The 20,481-nt window shown below is 49.9% G+C and overlaps 2 protein-coding genes across 4 annotated transcripts in view; one reads left to right on the plus strand and one right to left on the minus strand.

Moving 5' to 3' along the window:
* Positions 1-1,390: 1,390 nt before the first annotated feature.
* Positions 1,391-19,906, minus strand: TMEM53 (transmembrane protein 53). Of its 2 annotated transcripts, XM_011367563.2 has the most exons (3): positions 19,737-19,906; positions 6,854-6,975; positions 1,391-2,957 (listed from the first exon to the last, which is right to left on the minus strand). In XM_011367563.2, the coding sequence occupies exons 1-3, from the start codon at positions 19,795-19,797 to the stop codon at positions 2,304-2,306; spliced, it is 837 nt and encodes a 278-aa protein (XP_011365865.1). In that variant the 5' UTR covers positions 19,798-19,906; the 3' UTR covers positions 1,391-2,303. The 2 variants fall into 2 exon arrangements, with proteins under 2 accessions (XP_011365865.1, XP_023390743.1); XM_023534975.1 differs by lacking the exon at positions 6,854-6,975 and having other exon boundaries at positions 19,737-19,888.
* Positions 19,907-20,101: 195 nt separating this feature from the next.
* The window catches only part of CUNH1orf228 (chromosome unknown C1orf228 homolog), a 40,261-nt gene continuing 39,881 nt past the window's right edge, over positions 20,102-20,481 (plus strand). The window contains exon 1 of one of the 2 annotated variants that reach the window (XM_023534971.1): positions 20,102-20,127. The gene's annotated coding sequence lies outside the window, so the exon portion shown is untranslated. The remainder of the gene's footprint in view (positions 20,128-20,481) is intronic. The other variant, XM_023534974.1, reaches the window with a different exon arrangement.

Here is a 20,481-nt window from a genome sequence, read left to right on the forward strand (position 1 = left end):
AATGTGGAGGAAGGACTTGGATATGGGTGTGTAAAGCAGTGCAGGGTTGGTCTGCTCAGGGACCCTGGAGCACTACGTCAGGAGTGGGGGTGGGGCCGGGGACCTAAACTTCTGACTATTGATGGGTAGGGGCTCCAGGTTAATTCCTTATCGATGCAGAATCGTCAGCTCATTAATCACAGAAGAGGTCAGGGCTTGGGGGTACAGAGGGGATGCAGACTCTATCCCCCAATCTAGGGCAGGAACAGCTACAAGCTTAGGTGAAAACACAAGCCCCAAGCCTCTATCCCTTTCTAGTCCCCTGAAAGGAGCCCAGGGACCAAAAATAGGACCACCATCTCAGCACCCCTATGGCTTTTTTCTGGTCTCCATCCTATTAACCAATAGTCCAGTATAGCTACTGCCTGGATCCTCATGGAAACAGTAGAAAACCGTTATCCAAGACAGACCCTCAAGTTGGGGAACTGAAGCTGGGCAGCTAGCACTGGAGATGGTGCATGGTCAAATCATTATCCCCCATGGCTGCCCACTGCCAGTGATTGTTCAGCACCTGGGTGCTCGCTCGTTCAGGTGCTCAAAGCTGTAGATGCATCCTCACCCACCAGAAGGCTTGTTTTAGAAAAGATTCTAAAATTAAAGACCCCAGTATCTCCAGAACTCCTGAACCCTTTCCTTTTTACATATTCTCACATGCCACACCTACCCTCCATCTTCCCAAATCTCCTGCCTTAGACACAAATTTCTAGGATGTCCATGGTGGGTACATACTCCTGCCTCCTCCACCCAACAACAAATCGCCCTGGTTTGAGCCAACCTTCACAGGCCCATACCCAGCATGATGGTTGTAAATGCCCTGAATGCAAGATCCTGAGGTCCAATATTCTAGGGAATATATGTGGCCTGTCTAGCCCCATGATGACTGAGTGTTTATGCTAGAGAAGTGGGTAATGCCCAGTTCCCATCAGGATGGCTCCTTTCAGGTCTCAACTCTCTTCTCTCCTGCCTTGGTCTCAGTAGGCCCTTGATGACTGGTTACTCCCACCCTGCAGGCCATATGCTCTCTAAATAGGTGACATTAACCCAGAGTGAGGGCATGCGGCCCACCTGCTGTAAGATTCTTGAGCTGTCTCATGGCACAGGCAGCACTGCCACCTATTGGCCAGGGCTAAGAATGCAGCCACACAATATAGGACTTGGCCCCAACAGTCCAGGTCCCAGCGGACACACGCCATGCAGATAGAGAGCTCGGCTCAGGAGACAGAGGGTCCATCAGCCCTAAGAATATCAGGACTCAGCTCCCACCTAGAGTTGTTCCATCCATTTCCTTCACTGCCTGTCAAACTGTCAAAGCCCATCCCTGCCCCCCAAGTCCCTTGATCACCACAGTAAGCTCATTCAATCAACAATTATTTATTAAATACCTACTATGTGCCAGCAGGGTGCAGCAGTGACACAGAATGATAGATAATATAGAACTCTAAGGCTAAAGCCACCACTCCTGCCTAGAGAGGAGCCAAGTGGGTCTCCCTCAAGGAGATGAGGGACTTCGTTGTTTCAGCCAAACAGCCCTTTGGCCCTGGTGCTGGTCTTCAGGGCTCCTGACTTCGCTTCTCCCAGTGCCCATATGGCGCTGCTGTAAGGTGTGTGTGTAATGCTCCCTACTCTATCTGTCCATTACACACACCTTACAACTTTTCCTGGATCCAGTGGCTTCCTGACAAAGTGTGATGGACCCAGGCAGGTCAATCACCTCTGTATCCTCAGCTCCCCATCTGGCTTCTACCTCAGACTCCCTGGCAATCAGGTCAGAGAAGTCTCTCTTCCTGAACGGCCAAGCGGGATCCATGAGGATGGTGCTTCATGCTGTGGGGCTTTGCCCTTCTGAGGCCGTAGGAGAGATCACAGCCCCTGCCCTAGCTTGATCCTACCCTCTGGCACCTCCCCACAAAGTTTACCTTCCAGTCAAGGAACCGGAGATCAACCAACGATCCACCCCACTCCCACTTGCTTAACTCGTAACAGCCTAAATGCCACAGGAATCAGCAGCCTAACTGCTGCACTTATCCAAACACAAGCACTGCAAGGCTCCTGCAGAGATGTGCCCAGGCACTCCCACTCCCCAGGATCCTGGGATAAGCAGACCACCACAGAAGCTCAAGGGAATTCTCTACTTGGGGAACCACAAAGTCCCAAAGGGCCATAGGAAATTGAACCAGAAGAAGACCCCACCCATGGATGTAGGTTATAGGGAGGTGCCAGGCGTTTATTTCGGAAGCCTAGGTGAGGTGGGTGGAGCAAGGACCCTAGCAGTGGACACAGCTGTGCATGAAGTTGACACAGAGGCTCGTGTAGTAAGTAGGGTAGTCACGGAAGTGGCTGACATGTGCAGATGACACAAAATCCACAGAGCGCACCAGGACCTGGCGTGCCAGGCGTGCCTCCACCATGCGTTCCACATCCCTGGCTAGGATCATCTCATCAGCCCTTGAGTAGAGATAGAGCTCAGGCCAGCGAGAGGCTGCATCGAGCAGCCTGTCATAGAAGTGGCTGTGGAAGAGGGCAGTGAGTGGAGCAAGCAGGACATGGAACAGGATTGCCACCAGGGCGAAGGCCACAAGGAACAGCAGGCGCAGCACCATAGGCCGGTGCTCCAGGATGACTGCCAGGGCCCGTAGAGTACCCACCAGGTTTCTATCACCAGGACCGCTGTCAAAGATGGTGCCCACCACACGCAGGTGGCAGAAGCGCCGATGGGTCTGCAGGAGCTCCAGCACGTAGCGGTACAGCATGACACCGGCGTTGCTGAAGACATGGAAGAGCAGGGGCTCCTTCTCAATCTCGTAATCAAAGAGTAGCTCAAGTAGCTTCTGGGCCAAAACACGAAGTGAAGGGATGCCCAGGGACTCGGAGAAGAAGACCATGTGCCATGGGGCTGTGTATCGGATCACGATGCAGCCCTAGGAAGAGGAGAGAGGCCTGGTTGGTCCTCAGGGATGTGGGGGCAGGGAGGTGGTTTACAAGCCAATGTCAGAAGGATCCAGCAGCTCCAACTTGCACAGGCCCGAAAGCCTAGCAGTGTTCCAGGCCCTGCTGGGGTCTGGGCGCCAGCTCACCACTCACAGACATGGTGCCTTCCAGAGTGGAAGGTTGTGGAATAATCACTTCACACTGGCCAAGACCCCTCAGCCTGGGATGGTATGTGAGCTGGAGCCTAGAGCATGCTTTGGAGACTTCTGGGCTGACCAGAAGGAAGTCTCACTCTGATCGGCATCTGTCTCCCTCCCACCCCTGACCATGCACCCTATCTGCTCGACTTGCACATTTAAGGTTTTGCTGCCTGAATACACCCTGCTGCCAGCGACTCCACTCTGCACTGTCCCTGCGTCCCAGGCACAGGTATCCATCCCCACGAGACCCAACACCCAAGACATAGCCTGCAGGCCCCAGTCTTGACCACCAGAGGCCACTCATGAGCCAGACCTGCATGATGTTAGTCTCTAGACACTGCCAACCCTACACAGAGCCCTGAGAGCAGTCCATACTTTCTGCATCAGGGGTCTGACACCGAAATCTATCTGGTTCCAAGGCCTGGGATCATTCCTTCCGCACTCCCTGAAATTCTAAATATAGTAAATGCTGTTGTTCCTCAAATTCTAAAAGCTGAGCCAAATTCTCTCTAGGTTTCTGTACCCCTCAATGCCTGGGTCAAGTACACCTCTAAGTCTTCAGACAGATCCCCTTCTAGGCCAGTTAGAAAAGGCGGCCAAAGCCACCCAACCTGAGTCTTAAACCCCTCTCATTAACCTTTTCTAGAGACAAAGGGCCCTTTGTCAGGGGACTTGGAGTTAGGCAGACTCTGGGGTCAGAAAGGACTAGGTTCAATTCCTGGCACCACTTATTAACAGTATGGATGAAGAACTACCTTCACAAGTGCACACACGCACACACCCCTCCCCAGGAGCATTCATATGCAGGACTACTTTTTGGTACAGACATAACTGCAATTCCTGTGAAAGTGCCATCTTTGAGGGCACACACAGTGTGCCCTGTTAACTCCAAATCTCCTATGCGTGCACACTTGAGGGGTCTGGGCATCACTCTGCCGCCACCTCCCCAGTCAGATGCTCCCAGAAGTCCCTACATCAAGGACCCAGATCTCACTGGATGTCAGATCCCAGTCTTTTCTCTCTCCCCCGAAGCCAGCCATCTCTCCATCTCTGCATATGCTCAAAGGACAAGGCCCTGCTCTATCAGTCCTCACCCCTCTCTCCTATATTTTCAGTCTCTCTCACTAGATTCTTGCTCAAACCAATCTCATTTTTAAAAAGCTTCTGCATCACACTGTGTTCCCCTCTAACTCTATCCCACCTTCCCTTCACCTTCCTAGACAAACTTTGACACTCACCGTCCTTTCAACTTCATCCCCTCCCAAACAATGCTCTTATGAAAGTCACCCATATTCTCCCAAACAATCAAGTCCCGTGATACCTTTTAGTTCCCATTGCACTTCCCTTTTAGCAGCATTCAGGATCACACACTCCTAGATATATTCTCTGGTAGCCCAAGCTGTTCAATAAGTTAGTATCTTGAAAACAGGGAGGAGTCTAGATTTCAAAAAGGGTTAAGGAACAAAATAACTAGATGCAATAAGTGATCCTGAATTGGATCCTGGTTTGGGAAAATCATCTATAATATACACTTTGGGGACTCTAATATTAGAGAATTTAAATGTGAACTGGAAATTAGATGAGATGAAAATTTATTAACATGGAACTATAGAGATCATGATCTAAAAAAGATAGAAAATAGTGTATTCGAAAGATCTCCTTTTGGTAAAGAAAAGATACACACACACAAAAAGGTGAAAAGATATACACTAATGTGTAAATAGAGGTAATCTCTGGGTGGGAGAATGCGGTGTCTTTATTTTCTTTTAAATAGTAAGTATTCATAAACTATATAAATTTCTAACCAATGTACTATATACTTGAGACTAATAATAATATAAAATGCTAAAAAAAAATAATAATAATAAAGTATTAGGGGTTTGAGGTTAGGAAAAAATTTCTTTCCACACCCATTCTATCCTCCTGACCATAGGGTAAATGCACCCTCTTCCTTTACCAGACAACCCCTCCACCAGCCCTGCCACCTCAACCCCTCTGCCTTCCCTGGGCTTATGCTCCCTCTTTTTCTCACCATGCCTCCTGCACCAATAACATCTTTCCTCCTGCCCTCTACAGTGGCCCATTTCCCAAAGGCGCACTATGGATTCCACCACACTCTCCTGGGTTTTCTTGTCCCTCTTGGGCCACACCTCCTTTCCTTGTAGGACTCTCTTCATCTTCTGCTCCTTTAAGTTTGGGCTTCTCAGGGCTCTGTCCTTGCCCTCTACACATTCCCTGGGGGAATCGCATCTACCCCAGCGCCTATGGCTCAAAACCCACATCCCCTTCTACTCAAGAACTGCTGCAGCCAGAACTCTGGTATTACCCTTGACCCCGCCCTATCCCTGTGCCCATATCCAATCTCTCACTAATCTACCATTCTACCTCCTAACGAACTCCTTGATCAATCAACTTCCTTCCACCAGCACCATCGGCCCCAAGGTCCTGACCACTGCAACAAACTCACTTCCCAGCTTCCAGTCCTGGCCCCCTGCAGTGAAGGACTTTCAGAAGCGCAAATCTAACCTCAGTGGCCCTGCTTAAATCCCCTGAGGACCCTCCCCAAATCCCCTGAGGACCCTCCCCAGCTTCACCTCTTGCCACATGCCCTTTCTTTCATTCTCTGTTCTAGCCACATTCACCTATTTCTATTTTTCCGCCTGCCCTCACAGATCTTAGTCTAATGGAGAAGCAAGACAAAAAAGCCTACCTCACTGAAGAAATTCAGAAGTAGCTGAAACTACCTGCAGAGTAAGGCAAGCTATAAAAGCTGATGCCAGAGGATCAGCCTTGTTGGTGGCAGGGAGCTTCAAGCTCAGAACTACTTTTTCCCCCAAACTTTCTCCCACTCCACGGCCACCACACACCTTAGGCACAGTGCAGACGTGGGTCAGTGGAAAGAGGCCAAGGGGAGGGGGACACCAGCTGGCCTTTCTCCCGGAAGGCTCCCACCCCTCCTCAGTTCTAGGCTCCCAGGTGGCAGCTGGGGCTGTCTGTGCTGGTGTTTCTTTGCTTTGGGAAGTCTGGGCTGAGAAGGGCAGGACTGGGCCAGAGGCCAAAGATACGAAATGACCTTTCACAATGTAACCAAGCCCCCTAAGGCTCTCTTCAATTACCACAACCTCTATATCCAACTCCTGGTGCAGCCTGAGAAGAAGCAAGGAAACCTCAAGCCTGAATCTCTTTTCCAAGAGGCCCTTCTACTACAGGAATGTGAAGGTGCCCTGGTCAATCTAAGACAGAACTTCACCTGATCAGAAAAGGTGACAGTCCTGGAAGTACAGACACCCAGCGCACCCAACCCAGGCTCCTGCTGCCCAGACAGGCAGCATCCAGCCAACAGAAACTTGAGGTCTGGGTGGACTCTGCAGCTGGGAGCACATAAGGGCTGGGCTACCCACTGTGGGGTTTGGGGAGGAAGGAAGAGGAAGCAAGTCAGGGGGCTGAAGGGGACAGACCAGGCCACAAAGCTAGCAGCAAAGCAGGGATAATCTTGCCAAAGTCCCCATGACCCCAGCGTCTTCCTCACAGGCCATTCTTGGTACCATTCTCAGGCCTGCAACATTGGTGGTCAGCCTTTGCTGCGGCCCAGAGAAGAAGGCAGCCAAGGCTCAGAGTTCCCCGCAAAGCAACTACATGGGGCAGGGCCCCAGAGCCCTGGGTGTCCCCATGCCTGCAGTACTCACTCTTTTGTGGTAGATGGCGCTGTACTTGGCAAGGTTCTTGTCGGTGCAGCCACCCCAGCCCAAAAGAATCACCAAAGGCTGTCGAGTCCCTGCCTCCTTCCCATCTTGGCTAGGGCTGTACTCTGAAACACATACAGTGAGACAGTCAGCACCAGAGATGGGGTGTGGGGTGGGGGTGACTGGCCATTCTAGAGCCAGCACCACTCTGGCTACAGGCAGGGAACCAACGAGTGACAGGCCCAGGTATTCTGCCAGCCCCTGTGCCTCAGGTTCCCACTGGGCTCCTTCCTCAAGGTGGCTTTTAGGCCTCTCAGGAGTCACTGCAGGGTCATTGGAAAAATCCACAGGAGGGCACTTTTCTTTAATGACTCAAAGACATAGCACAGGTGAAAAAAAGACTACTTTATCCATGCAATTTCACCTTCTAATACTGGGGTCAGCCAACTACAAGCCATGAGCCAAATCCAGCCCATGTTGTTTTTATGTGACCTGTGAGCCGAAATAAAAAATGGGTTTTTACATTTTTAAATGGTTTAAAAAATAATAATAATATTTTGTGAAACATGGAAATTTGTCCACAAATAAAGTTTTATTGGAATGCAGCCACATTCATTTACTTCTTGTGTATGGCTGCTTTCATAATAAAACAGCAGAGTTGAGTAGCTGCAACAGAGATCATATGGTTCACAAAGCATAAAATACTTACCAGCCCTTCACAAAAAAAGTTTACAAGCCCATGTTCTAATTCCACAAATAGATGGAAGAAGAGGGTCTTCCAAAGAGAAACGGATAGGTCAGTGTAAGCAGAGAGGCGGAGCAGACTGACTCCAAGGCCTATACCAAACCACCCACCTGTCCTTCCAGAGACTACTACTAGCTGATATTTACTGAAGTTTAACCCTCATAACAACAGTATGAGTAATACTATTATAGATGAGGAAACCGAGGCACAGAGTGGTTAAGATACTTGCCTAAGGTCACACAGGCCATCCTAACCAAGCTGCTTGAGGCCTTCTGTACCACCATCCCTGTCCACAACTAGAAGCACGTCTCCTGTGGTGATATGCTGATGCACAAGCCAGCTGCCTACTCCATGGCTGCTATCAAAAGGCTTCCCTGCAACCTTGTTGGTCAGATCTCATCTCATCTCCCTGCCAAGTGACTCCCCACCTCCTCAGGGGCTCTTCTGTGCAGGTTATCTGCCCTCCCGAAAGGACCAGGGTGTGCCCTTCCAAGGATCAAGCCACTTGGCTATGTTCGGCTGCCACCCTAAGATTTACGAAGGCCGGTGGTGACCTGGCAACAGTAAATTTCAAGGCTAGTTAAGAGGATGGTAAATATAAATCACTAACCTTTGGACAAAAGGAAGACAACAATTTCCTGTGGAAATTAATGTGATTGAAAAGTTCAATGTTCCTGCTCTCCAGCAGTGGCGACTCTGGCCTACGGAGATTAACTGCCTGCACCCACGGGGATCCCAGGCTGGGTTATAACTGTCTGCAGCAGGAGCTGACAGTGCCTCAGTCCCTTGCTGATGCCTGCCAGCCCTCCCAGGATCTCCTGACGCTGGCCTCAGTCTCTGATGAGGAAGGAAGTCCCACAGCTCTAACTCAGGCCACTCCAGATATTCTCACTCCCTTTCTCGGCCTGATGTTCCTCTGTCCTCTAACAGGGCAGCACTTCACCTGCACTGGCCTTTTTGGTGAAGAGGCTATATCTGGGGATGACGGTCCAGGAAGCTCAGGCTGCGGCAGCCCCATGAGTATTAACTGGCTGCTACCACTTGGGTCTGCCTTTGAATCTCTGAGATCCAGAAGCTCTACTCCTGAGACCTGGCCCTTGGCAGCTCCCTTACCTTGGTGAGGCTGTCTGAGCGTAGGACTCTCCCTCCATGTGCCACCACCGAGACACGAGCAAAGGGCTTTGGGATTTATCTCAAATACAAAGAAGGCAGCCAAGGGAAATCACATCCCCTGGTGGCCACCCAAAGTTAAGGCCACCATGACTAGCAGTGATGGCGCATTCCCAGATGGGGAGGGTTCAGACAGCTTTTACTGGGCCTCTGGGCTGCCCCAACTCCTGTAGCTAGGATTTCTAACTCCATCTTGCTCCACTGCAGGTTTTACTGGCACACTGGGCTTCACCAACTCGGGCAGGAATAACTCTTTCCCAGACATGCATCCCCATGAAGAAAACTCTCAGCATACAGGCACCCTGAACACACTGCCTATTCCCTGAGCCTAAGCTTTCCATCATGTTCCTAAAGGGAGGGAACTGGTCCCTTCACTCCAGCCAGGTACTCGAGGCTGCCCCTAAGCCACAGGTGCTGCCTACCTATGGGCACCTCCCACTCCCCTGACATGTTCTCCCAGCACTCTACTTTCCGTGCCCACTCCTAGCTCAGAGCCTTTGTCATGACCTCCTTCCATTGGAGCCATGCTACAAATTTCTGATTCTATACATGAAGTGCTATATCCAGATAAGTCCAAGGTACTCTGGGAACATGGCTGAGAGAGCGATGGTGACTGGAAAAGGCCTACAGAAGGAAAACGCACTTGCTGCGCTGGCCATGAAGAACCAGCAGGAGCATGCCAGGTGCAGAGAGTGCGTGAGCAGCGAGCGGCAGGGGGCCACTGGAGACATTGTAGTCGGTCTAGGAAACAGCAAGCAGTCCTGGGGGTGCTAGACGCCTGGGTGAAGGAACAGCAGTGGTCAGGAGAGCTGCCAAGAGTGGGACTGGAGCCTGACCCTTCAGGGCCTTCAAGCCATGCTTAGGAGTCGAGATTTTATTCTGTAGCAGTAGAAAGCTAATGAAGATTCTGGAATTGTGGGTGGGAATGGCATGATCCAATCTGTATTGATTAATGACTTGTGCAATTATCTGTTTAATGTCTGTCTCTCCCCTTAGCCAGCACGCATCGTGAAGGCAGGAACTGGGTCTGTCGTGTTCATTGCCACATCCCCAGTGCCCAGCACTGCAGCTGGCCCGTTCAGGCACTCAGTAGAAATGTCCTAAATGAACACGTGGCTGCAAAGTGAAGAATGGATCCAAGGGAGAAAGAGCTGGCATTCTTCTTGTTACCCACTGCCCTTTCCAGAGTCATAAAAGTAATTGCTATGGCTATTATTATTTATGACCACATCCAGATAATGATTCCTCCACCCTCTTGTAAAACCCCCTGCTCCTTTTATGCTCATTCTACTGGCCATATCATCCTCTCCCCTCCCGCTGCTGACATCTCCTGGCCTCTGGCCACTGCCCCTCAGACACTGAAGACAGGCACCACCAGCTCATTTCCCACTTATATATACTCCAAGACTAGCATGACCTCACTCAGGCAATCCAATCCACCTCGTTCCTAAACCATCATAAACCGCTCCGAATTCCACATTTCCTTCCAGCTCCTACCCTCCCCCTCTCTCCCAGCACCAAGAAAAACAGGAACAGCAAAAAGAACATTATGTGTCAGGCACTATTCTAAGCACTTTGCATATCAACTCATTTAATCTTCACGACAACCCCACGAACAAAAATATTGTTATTATTCTCATTTTACAAATGAAAAACTAAACCACAGAGATAGGAAATAACTTGCTCAAGGTTACACAATTAGAAAATAGTAAAACTGGAATCCAAACCCAAGTGGCCTAGAGAACAGCTTATAACCACTATCCCAGCAGGGCCTTGGGGGAACAAAAAACAAGGCCCCAGTCTTAACCAAATGGCTATCACCTCAGCTCCAGACCTGTACACACGGCTGCTTCTCTGTACATCAACTGATCTAACACTAATCTCTTCTGCCTGTTCCTCCTTAGGGACTGGCCACTCCAGCCAGAACCTCAATATCTGCTGCCTCATTTGGTCCTGCAAACATCCTAGAAGCTAGCTACTACGTCAGCTATTGTCTCCATTTTACAGATTAAAAAACTAAAACACAGACGGAGTCAGTCCCTTTCCCAAGAATATGCAGTAGAAAGTGGCAGGGCCAGAATCCACCTCCAGGACCTCACACCAGCACCTTACACCACCCCACCCCACCCCCGTCCCCCCACCCAGGACGCTGACGCTCTATGTTTACGCTTTGCTAATGCCCACTCCACCTACTGAGTCAACTCACTGTGGCACAATATGTGCTTTTTATCTGTAAGGCAGAATCAAAATACAAAGACCCTAGTTTTCTTTTTAAAATATGAAGAATAAAAGGATCCTCAATTTCCTCTACTCCCCAGAAATATTTTCCAGTCTTCACAGTTCCTCTATTAAAACAAGATTACTTTATTTGAAATTTGCTTTTATATTTTCACTCTTTTAAAATTACAGCATAGGAGAGTGGCATGGTATGTTTCTAACGGTACATACTGTATAAAATCCTATCTGGGTTCAAATCTCTGGCTCTGCCACTAATAACTAAGAAATAGACTTTGAGCAAGTTCTCTAAGCTTTAAATCCCTTATCTGTAAAATGGGAATAATAATACAAAGGATTAAATAAAATAATGACTATAGAGGGCTTAGCATGGTACCTGGCACAAAGAAAGAGTTCAATAAATCAAAGTTATTACTACTTCACGAGGAATGCATGCCTACTATAGAAAAGGAGAAAATAAATATCTAATAAAATTTGGAATCATACTGTTTTGTAATCTGCTTTCTTCGATTTAGCAATATATTGTGAACATCTCCGCCTGTCAGTTTATATATTTCTACACCATCCTTTTCAGTGGCTGCAGAGCAGCTGTAGAATATTTCATAATTTATGGTGACCAATCTTCCATTACTAAACATGATGTTTCCAATTTTTTGCTGTCATAAAAATACTTTAATGGACACCTCTTTCTTCATGTATGTCCTTAACTGTTTCCTAGCAATGAAACTGGATTCAAGCAACACTCCCTAATGGCCGCTGAAACCTGCATGCACAAATTTAGGAGTGAGGCTCCCAAGTTGAAATCTGGGATAACCTGGGACAAGGTACTTCACCTCCCCGGAGCTTCTGTCCCCAATCTGTAAAACGGGATGACAGCACTCCCTCCTTCACAAGGTGGTGGGGAGGATTCATGAAATCCTGGGAGGAGCTCCTAGCAGGCCTGGCATGTGAATAGGGCATGGTCGACATGGAAGTGCAACAGAAACCCCGAGGCCTCAGAAAAGGCAGGCCTCTAAAGGGTCTATCAGGTCTGGATCTCAAATCCAAGGCCCAGCACAGTGCCTGGTATAGAGCAGACAAATTAGAAAAGGCTTTTATTAATGTGTGGAACAAGAAACCATGAGTTAAAAAATAAATGAAACTCCTGGGGTTTTTTTAAGGCATTTTTTAAGGTCCCCATAAACAAGAAGAGGATCAAGTCCCAACTCACACTTCACCTGGGCCTTGGAGGCCTCTCTGGTGTGATAGTTCTTTAGGTTTTCATCTCATTGCCCACTCCTGAAAACACACCACAGCCTCCTGCCAGGGCCCTGCTCCCATGGGCCATTCTCAGTCCTTCTCAGCCCCCTTACTGCCACACTTTCTGCTGTTCATCATCTACCTGCCAGCCCTCCCGATGCTCCAGGTCCAGCTTGGGCCACTCTTCTCCAGGAAGGTGCCCCGACCACCAGGGACCATCATGGTGGTCCAGACCACTCCACACTGTTTCCTGGGTGCCTGTGAAAGCTTCCTGAGGGTTAAGACAATGTCTACATTTCTTTGACCCAAGCCAGTGCTTAGCAAAAGAGCAGGATCATAAAGCCTTGGTTTTCCAAATCTGATCTTTAAAGTTCAAATAAGTAAGTAAAATAAAGCCTAAGATGACAATAAATCCATCACTTCCCCTGCAAAGCCTTCTTTGTACCCTAAGAGTGAGCTCCTCGTCCCTGCCCCATTAATTCCGTGAATCGTTTATTTCTGAAAATGTTTACTGAACATGAGGGCGACATGGTGGTTTTAAGAAGGCCTGCGGGCCTGCCAGCAAACCACAGAAGGGCCTTGGGACAGGACTTGGTTGACCATTCTCTGGCTGGGAGGAGGAGGGGCAATACAATCTTGGATTAAGATGTCAAAGCAGCTGACTCCCACAGTGCCTCCAAGTGACTCCACTGGGCTCACTTGGCACCTCATCCTTGCCAGGCCCTGGCAACAGTGAGCAAAACGATCAAAAGCACTACAACAACTCCTTGCTCTGGGAGCCCCCCAAAAAATGAGATGGGAGCAGGGTATTAGGAGGGTGAGGGAATCACTAGTCAGAGAAGCAGAGTGGGTGGGTTGGGAGGAGATTCCAGGTCAAGGGCTCAGCTTCAGCAAAGGACCAAACAGACTACCCTCAACATGGGCTGCCACAGATACTGGTGGTGGGACTCCCAGCAGAGAAATCCTGAGCTGTCCATTCCGGGCTCTGAATGACCCCAGATCCACAGCTCCCTTCCAGCGAACTGATGTGTCAGCAGCAGCTGCTCACCTCTCTGTCAACTCACCACAGTGCTGGGCTCTGTGGCTTTGATGTTCGAATATGGAGGAAGAGCAATTCCAGACACCAAATATGACTGTCCTACACACTACAATCTCTGGGGGTCCCCAAAGACTGTCACTCTGTGAAGCCATGTCAGCCTGAAGGGGAGCTCTCTTCAGATGGAAAGCAAATGAATTCAGGGGATCACAGTGCTGTTAACTCCTTCTGAGAGGTCCTACAACTTCCAGCTCAGTTCTGGGGTATGCACTTTGAGGTAAAGGCGTGACACACTAAAGCCAGTCCAGAGGAGCAATCGGAAGGAGATTGTTAGAACTGTATCAGAGGAGGGACAGCTGAAAGCCCTGGAGGTATTTCTCTTGGAGAAGAGATGTGAGGAAGGCATGAAGCTGTGCCTTGAAGAGAGAGGAAGAGAGATTACCTTGCTCTCTGTTGTACCCACCACGACCCTCTAGCCCTGCAGTTACCACCACATCATTGTGAAACCAGCTGCTCATAAACCTCACCCTTCCCCAAAACCACAGCTCCCTGAAGGGAGCCTGCTCCTGAGTCACTTCTAAGGCACCAGCAACTAACTCAAGGCCAGCACATAGCAAATGCTGAACTGAAAGAGGAAATGACAGGAAGGCCGATTGTGGCTCAAAAAAGGGAGGTGCTTTCTAACAATCCCAGTTGCCTCCAACGGATCAAGATGTTTGGGAGGAAGCACCCTGTCAGGGACAGTCCGGTAGCAAGAGAATGCCCTTATGCTAGCACAAGGATGCAGGACAAAATGGTCCCCCTAAGATTTCTCTCACTACTAGGACCCAGCCTCCTCAAGCAGTGTGAGGAGCCATAAGCAGAGGAAATATACCGACAACGTGCCGGGCACACACATCCAATCACCATCTTGGCAACCCTCACAGTCCCTGAAGTAGGCACTATTATAATTCCCATTTTACAGTGAGAAAATCTGAGGCTCACTGTCCCTGACAGGGTGCTTCAATAACTTGCCAAAGCTATAGAACAAGTATGAGGTAGGTCTGATATGCAAACCAAGGGCACCAGGTGGCCCACAAGGGCTGAGAGAGAACTTCTGCTCTCCTGGCCATGCGGAGGGCAGCTCCAGTCCTTTGCAGCTGAAGGCTCTCCAAGGACAAGAACATTAACTGGCTTCATCTCGCACTGATGCCAAAAGCACTTTTACATCTATAAACCCAAGAGCCCTAAGCCAACAGTTAAAATTTCCCTGAGCACAGTTCTAGGGAAATACAGCTGATCTAGAGCCATCTGTTCTGTGGAAACCCAGGGGCTGCCCTCCCCTCTTAGACCTCGACCAAAGAAAACAAGATGCGATGGGAGGGGTCTAGGAAGGCTCTCCTGAAAGAGGCAACATCTGAACTAAGCATTAAATGATGAGCTGGACGAGAGGGGGGCTGTGTGGGGCAGCAGAAGAGAAAGGGCATTCCAGACAGAGGAAACAGCAGGAGCAAAGGCAGAGAAGCACAAAGTGTGTGGAGAATCACAAGCAGTTGGGTTGCTAGAACATAAAACTCAAATTGAACTGTGGAAGGACATAGTGATCAAAAAGGTAAGCAGAGGCTGATAAATTATGAAGGCCTTTGAATGCCATGTTAAGGAATCTGGACATGATTTATCCTGAGGGCAATAAGGAGCCACTGAAGGGTTTTATGCAGAGCAGTGATAACAGCAAACCTTTGCCTTAGGAAAATCACTGCGGTAGCTCTGAGGCTGAGCTGCTGGCAGTGAGACTGTTGGCGTGAAAGCAGTGTGGAGTAATGCACGGGGCAGACATGCTGGGCTCCTGGGCTGACATGTACTTTAGGGCTCCTGTACCATAATTCCCAGTCTGGGCCAAACTTTCCATCCTCTGGGCCCCAAATCCTACTCACACGGCCAGGGACTGAGGCCTGCTCTACAGGCTACAAATTTTCTAGAGCCTCCAACACGCCATTCTTTAATGATATGACTGTGGGGAGGAAAAATAATGCTAATCGTTAAAGTCACTCCATGCCAGACACTGTGCTGGGTCCTTAACACAAACAACCTCAGTTGTACAACCAACAACCCTGTGAAGGAGGTTACTATCTGTATGCCAGTTTTGCAGATGAAGAAACTGAAGTTCAGAGTGGGTAGCCTGCCAAAGATCATCAAGTTCCTAAAGGGAGCAGTCAGGAGGTGAACAGACTTTGTGCTGGCTAGAAAATTACTGCTTGGCTATTGCCCATGGGAACATAGGCTATTGCCCATGGGAACATAGGCTATCGCCCATGAGAACATAACATTCTAACAATAAGCTTTCTGCTTGTACACCTGACCTGTAGGTTGACAGGTAGTGAATAGGGGAAAAATAGACCTTTGTGTTTAAGACAGAATGAGGAATGGGATTTAGGGCTTAAAAACCCTGTACCTCTACATTTCGGGGCTGCTTAATTTGGGGTCTACGTACCCCTGGCAGCCCCAGCTGGCCGAATAAAGAGCGCGTTTTCTATAACTCACTGAGTTCTGGTGGTCTGTGTGTCTTTCGGGGGCTGGCGGCTACAACATTTGGACGCCCCAGCCAGATCTCAGGGAGTGGCCCTGGGACCTAAGACCGGACCGGCCTCCGAAGCGGTTGCTGTCCCTGTTACAGATTCAAAGGGGTGGCCAACCTGAGACGTTCCAGGGCCCTTGAATGCTGTGACGGGTCAGTACAATCGTCAAGGACGCAACCTTTAGGACACGCTCTTTGCTCCTGGTCCCGACGGGAATCTGGAATCTCCGAGGCCTCGGTGTCTGGATAAAAGGTACCTTCTTGTTTCTGTTGACCAGTCAGTGGGGGTCCGTGGAAACACTGGATGCAGTCATATCTCCTGGACCATGGCCAGGCCGCGGGACGCCGCCTCCTGTGCCCTGTTGTTGGGTTCTGTTTATTGTCTCTGGTCTTGTCTAGGTTATAGGTGGCGGACTTCTCTGGGTCCACCTACACCCCGGTAATTGTTCTTGTCTGAGTGTCTGTTTTGTGTTTTCTACGCAAGCGATGGGGGGAGGCCTGAGTTCATTTCAAAAAGGGGCTTGTAGAGGGAGCTGATTATGGCATAAAGTTTTCTCCAGGCAGACTAAGAACATCGTGTGAAGTCAAGTGGCCATCTTTTGGTGTAAGCTGGCCTCCAGAGGGCTCCTTTGACAAGGGTTTAGTGAGGACTGTTTGGAAGATTGTCACGGGAGACCCGGGACATCCCGATCAGTTTCCCTACATTGATCAATGGTTAAATCTTGTTCAGAACCCCCCTCCTTGGCTCCGCCGGTGTGCGCTCTCTCTAGGGGCACGTGTTTTAGTTGTGGGTACCCCGAAACATGCAGCAACTGAATCTCCGGGACAGCCCAGTCCCTCAGTCCTCCAATCTCCACTGGAGGACAGTGACCTTCCTCCACCCTATAATCCAGGACAACAGAGGCCCAATAGCACTGCCTCACCTCCCCGGACGTGGGCAGGTAACCTTTACGGGCCTCCTGCTCCTGCTCCGGGCAGGGCACTGGCCGATACCACCAGCCATTCTCCCCTTGCGAGAAGCACCACCCCAGGGGCATCACACATACAGGCCCTTTATGGTTTACATGCCTTTCTCGACTAGTGACCTGTACAACTAGAAGGCACAGAATCCGCCTTTCTCTGAGAAACCCTAGGCATTACTGGGACTCTTAGAAAGTGTGTTTCAGACTCACTGCCCCACTTGGGACGACTGTTCTCCCAGGCATTACCGGGACTCTTAGAAAGAGTCTTTCAGATTCACTGCCCCACTTGGGATGATTGTCAACAGCTTTTAACTACCCACTTCACCGAGGAAGCACGCGGATGCATTCGGACTGAAACACAAAAGATTGCTGCGGGAGGGAGGGAAGTTGAGGAAGCAGGGGAACAGACTGAGGAGGAATTTCCCTCCACCCACCCAGACTGGGGACACAATTCTCAGGCAGGGAGAATGGATTAGATCGGTACCTCCAGATTCTAATTGGGAGAATTAGGATGCCTGCTCATCAACCAACTAACCTTTCTAAGGTAACTGAAGTTATACAGGGAGGGACCTCAGGAATCCCCTGGAGAGTTTCTTGAATGAGGTGTACCGGGTATACACCCCCATTGATCCTGAGGCCCCTGAGAACCAGCAGGAAATTAATATAGCCTTTGCTACTCAGGCAGCCCCTGATATCCGGTATAAATTGCAAAAATTAGGTTTTGCAGGGATGAACTTGTTCTAACTTGTTGAGATAGCCCAGAAGGTGTTCAACAACAGGGAGGCACCGGATGACCCCAAATGTATGGCTAAAATCCAAAGCTACTGTCATCAACCCAGCCAATCTGTTGCCAGACCCAGACCTCGAGACCCCCATTCATGATTGCATAGATTTCACTGACGCTGTGTGTTCCTCATGGCCAGACTTCAAAGACTCCCCTCTGCCTGAGGCCAATGAAGTTCTGTTCACGGACAGGAGCAGTCTCATGCAGGAAAGAAGGAGGTATGCTGGGGCAGCGGTCGTAACTCTAACTGGCACCATCTGGTCACAAGCTCTTCCCCATAGGACTTCTGCTCAAAAGGCAGAACTACATAACCTGGTCTTACTTAAGTCTTTACAGGCCCTTCAAAGTCTACAGAAGGAGATTTGGTCCCGGGTTCGTGCTGCCCACTCAGCCCCAGGGGACGGACTTCCCCATCAGTTTCAGCCTGGGGACTCTGTGTGGATCAAGAAGTTCACTTCCAAGAGACTAGAACCCAAATGGAAAGGACCCTTCACTGTCTACCTGACGACGCTCACTGCAGTTAAAGTAGACGGCATTCCATCATTGATTCATCACTCCCACGTGAAGCCAGCACGAGAGTGGACGGCTAAGGAAGACGGGCCCTTAAGACCAAGACTCAAACGTACATAAGTATAACCCTCTGTTTCTTCCTTTTTTCCTCTTTAGCCCAGGCATTTGACCAGCTACAACCAAAACCAGAAGGAGCATTAATAACTTTGCTAACGACAATACACAAGGTCTTAAATAAGACCACCCCAGACATAGGACAAGATTGCTGGTTGTGCCTAAACCCAAAACCCCCTTACTATGTCGAGGTAGGAACTCCCTTAAACTTAACTGAGCTCAGCAGGCTAGAACTTCAAGTCAATTCACTAGCAGAAGTAGTCCTCCAAAATAGAAGAGGTTTAGATTTATTATTCTTAGAAGATGGATTATGTATGGCTCTAGGTGAAACCTGTTGCTTCTACGCTAATAACTCTGGAGTAATCAGAGAGAGTTTACGACTAGTACAGAGAAATTTAGATGCTAGGGAAAGACAGAGACTAGAATCAAATAACTGGTTTCATAGGATATTCAATTGGTCACCGTGGCTAACAACTCTTCTATCTGCTGTAGCTGGACCTTTAATCATCCTCCTCCTCTTGTTAACTTTTGGCCCATGTTTCCTTAATTTCTTGTTTGTACATATAAGGAAAAGAATTAATTCCATTAGACTTTTAGTATTACAAAATAGGGGCTATGAGCAAACTCCATATGAAGAATCAAAGATCTGATTTTCTGCTAAGGCCAAGGGGGATGTGCTGGCTAGAAAATTACTGCTTGGCTATTGCCCATGGGAACATAGGTTATCACCCATGGGAACACAACATTCTAATAACAAGCTTTCTGCTTCTGTACTCCCCGCTTGCACACCCAACCTGTGGGTTGACAGGTAGTGAATAGGGGAAAAATAGACCTTTGTGTTTAAGACAGAATGAGGAATGGGATTTAGGGCTTAAAAACCCTGTACCTCTACATTCGGGGCTGCTTAATTTGGGGTCTGCGTACCCCTGGCAGACCCAGCTGGCCGAATAAAGAGCGCGTTTTCTATAACTCACTGAGTTCTGGTGGTCCGTGTGTCTTTCAGGGGCTGGCAGCTACAACAACTTCTACCCGACGGCAGAGACTGCTCTGTTAACCACTGCCAAGGAGAGTGCAAAGGGAGGGAGGGATAAGGGTTTCTGTGTCCTGGGCTTCTGAGAGGACCCCGGAAAATAGTGATGGGGACTGCTTAGCCACAACCGCCAAAGAGAGGATAGAAGTAGGAAGCCCGACCTCAAACAAATGAATCAGGAGGGGCTCCTGCCCTCCGCAGACTTCAGCTAGGAAGAGAGTAACAAGGTCATGGACCTGAAAATTCTGACCAAAAAGACAGAAAAACAGGGCCCCCACACCAAAGGACGCAGGGAAGAGGCGGGGCTCGGACCGGTTGAGCACTCCGGGGGCGGGGCTGACAAGGGGGCGGGGCTCTCTGGGCCCCACGAAGTCTAGGACCTGCAGGACCCCCGTGAGGGGCGGGCCGCGAGAGGGCGGGGCCTCGGGGGCGGAGCCACAACTGCGCAAGCTAACACAGGCTCGTTAGGTCACCTCCCCACGACTGGCCCCAAACCTCGTTCCATACCCTGACTCCGGCAGGGCTGATCCGGGATGTCGATGGTGTAGTCCAGCTCAGCCGAGACCATGGTGAAGGTGCGGGCTCTCAGCACCGGCCTGCCGACGGAACTCCCGCTCGCGCACCCGCGCCTCACCCGGGCGCCTCCTGGGCACCGCCCAATTACCACCCACCTCCCTCGACGCTGCCCAATCCCTGAGCGCGCTCTGTGACCTCCCACCCTAGCAACCACACCGAGTCTCTAGCGGAGCCTCTCGCCTCACCCCACTAGCCCGGCCCTAGCAACCATGCTCCGCCCCGCTCTATCCCTGGCCCTCAGCCATTGGCTGAGCACTAGATGTGGATCAGGTAGTGGTCAGCCGGGACGCCGGTCAGAAAGAGTCCCCACCCTCCTATGTAGGTAAGAGGGTCTGAGGGAGATTTGCGGTTCTCTGGATATGGGAGAGTGGGGAGGGTGCCAGTCTTCCTTCCCCACCGCGTCTTGTCCTACCGAGTGGTCGGAAGTGCCCTTTGGCTTATATCATCTAGCTACCTCTACCATCCTCTACCAGCTGCAGCTCCGAAAGCTGAGGTTGAAAACCACACAAAACAACCTAGGGGGCTCATGCCGGCCCCATCCTCCACCCAGTAGGACGAGGCATATTCTGACTGGTGGGGTAGGAGGCAGTGGGGGAGTTGGAGGTGGGGGGTTGAAGGGTGGTAGTGTCTTCAGGGGAAGACTAGAGAATGCCTTGTTCGTGGGAGACACAGTGGG

This window comes from Pteropus vampyrus, unplaced genomic scaffold (genome assembly GCF_000151845.1).
Source record: "Pteropus vampyrus isolate Shadow unplaced genomic scaffold, Pvam_2.0 Scaffold135, whole genome shotgun sequence".
NCBI classification, from domain to species: domain Eukaryota; kingdom Metazoa; phylum Chordata; class Mammalia; order Chiroptera; family Pteropodidae; genus Pteropus; species Pteropus vampyrus.

Coding starts and splice junctions, on each gene's coding strand:
- TMEM53 (XM_011367563.2), bottom strand. CDS start 19,797: ATGGTCTCGGCTGAGCTGGACTACACCATCGACATCCCGGATCAGCCC. Junction 6,976..19,736: donor TCAGCCCTGCCGGAGTCAGG/GTATGGAACGAG, acceptor TATGTGTTTCAG/AGTACAGCCCTAGCCAAGAT. Junction 2,958..6,853: donor GCGCCATCTACCACAAAAGA/GTGAGTACTGCA, acceptor TCCTCTTCCTAG/GGCTGCATCGTGATCCGATA.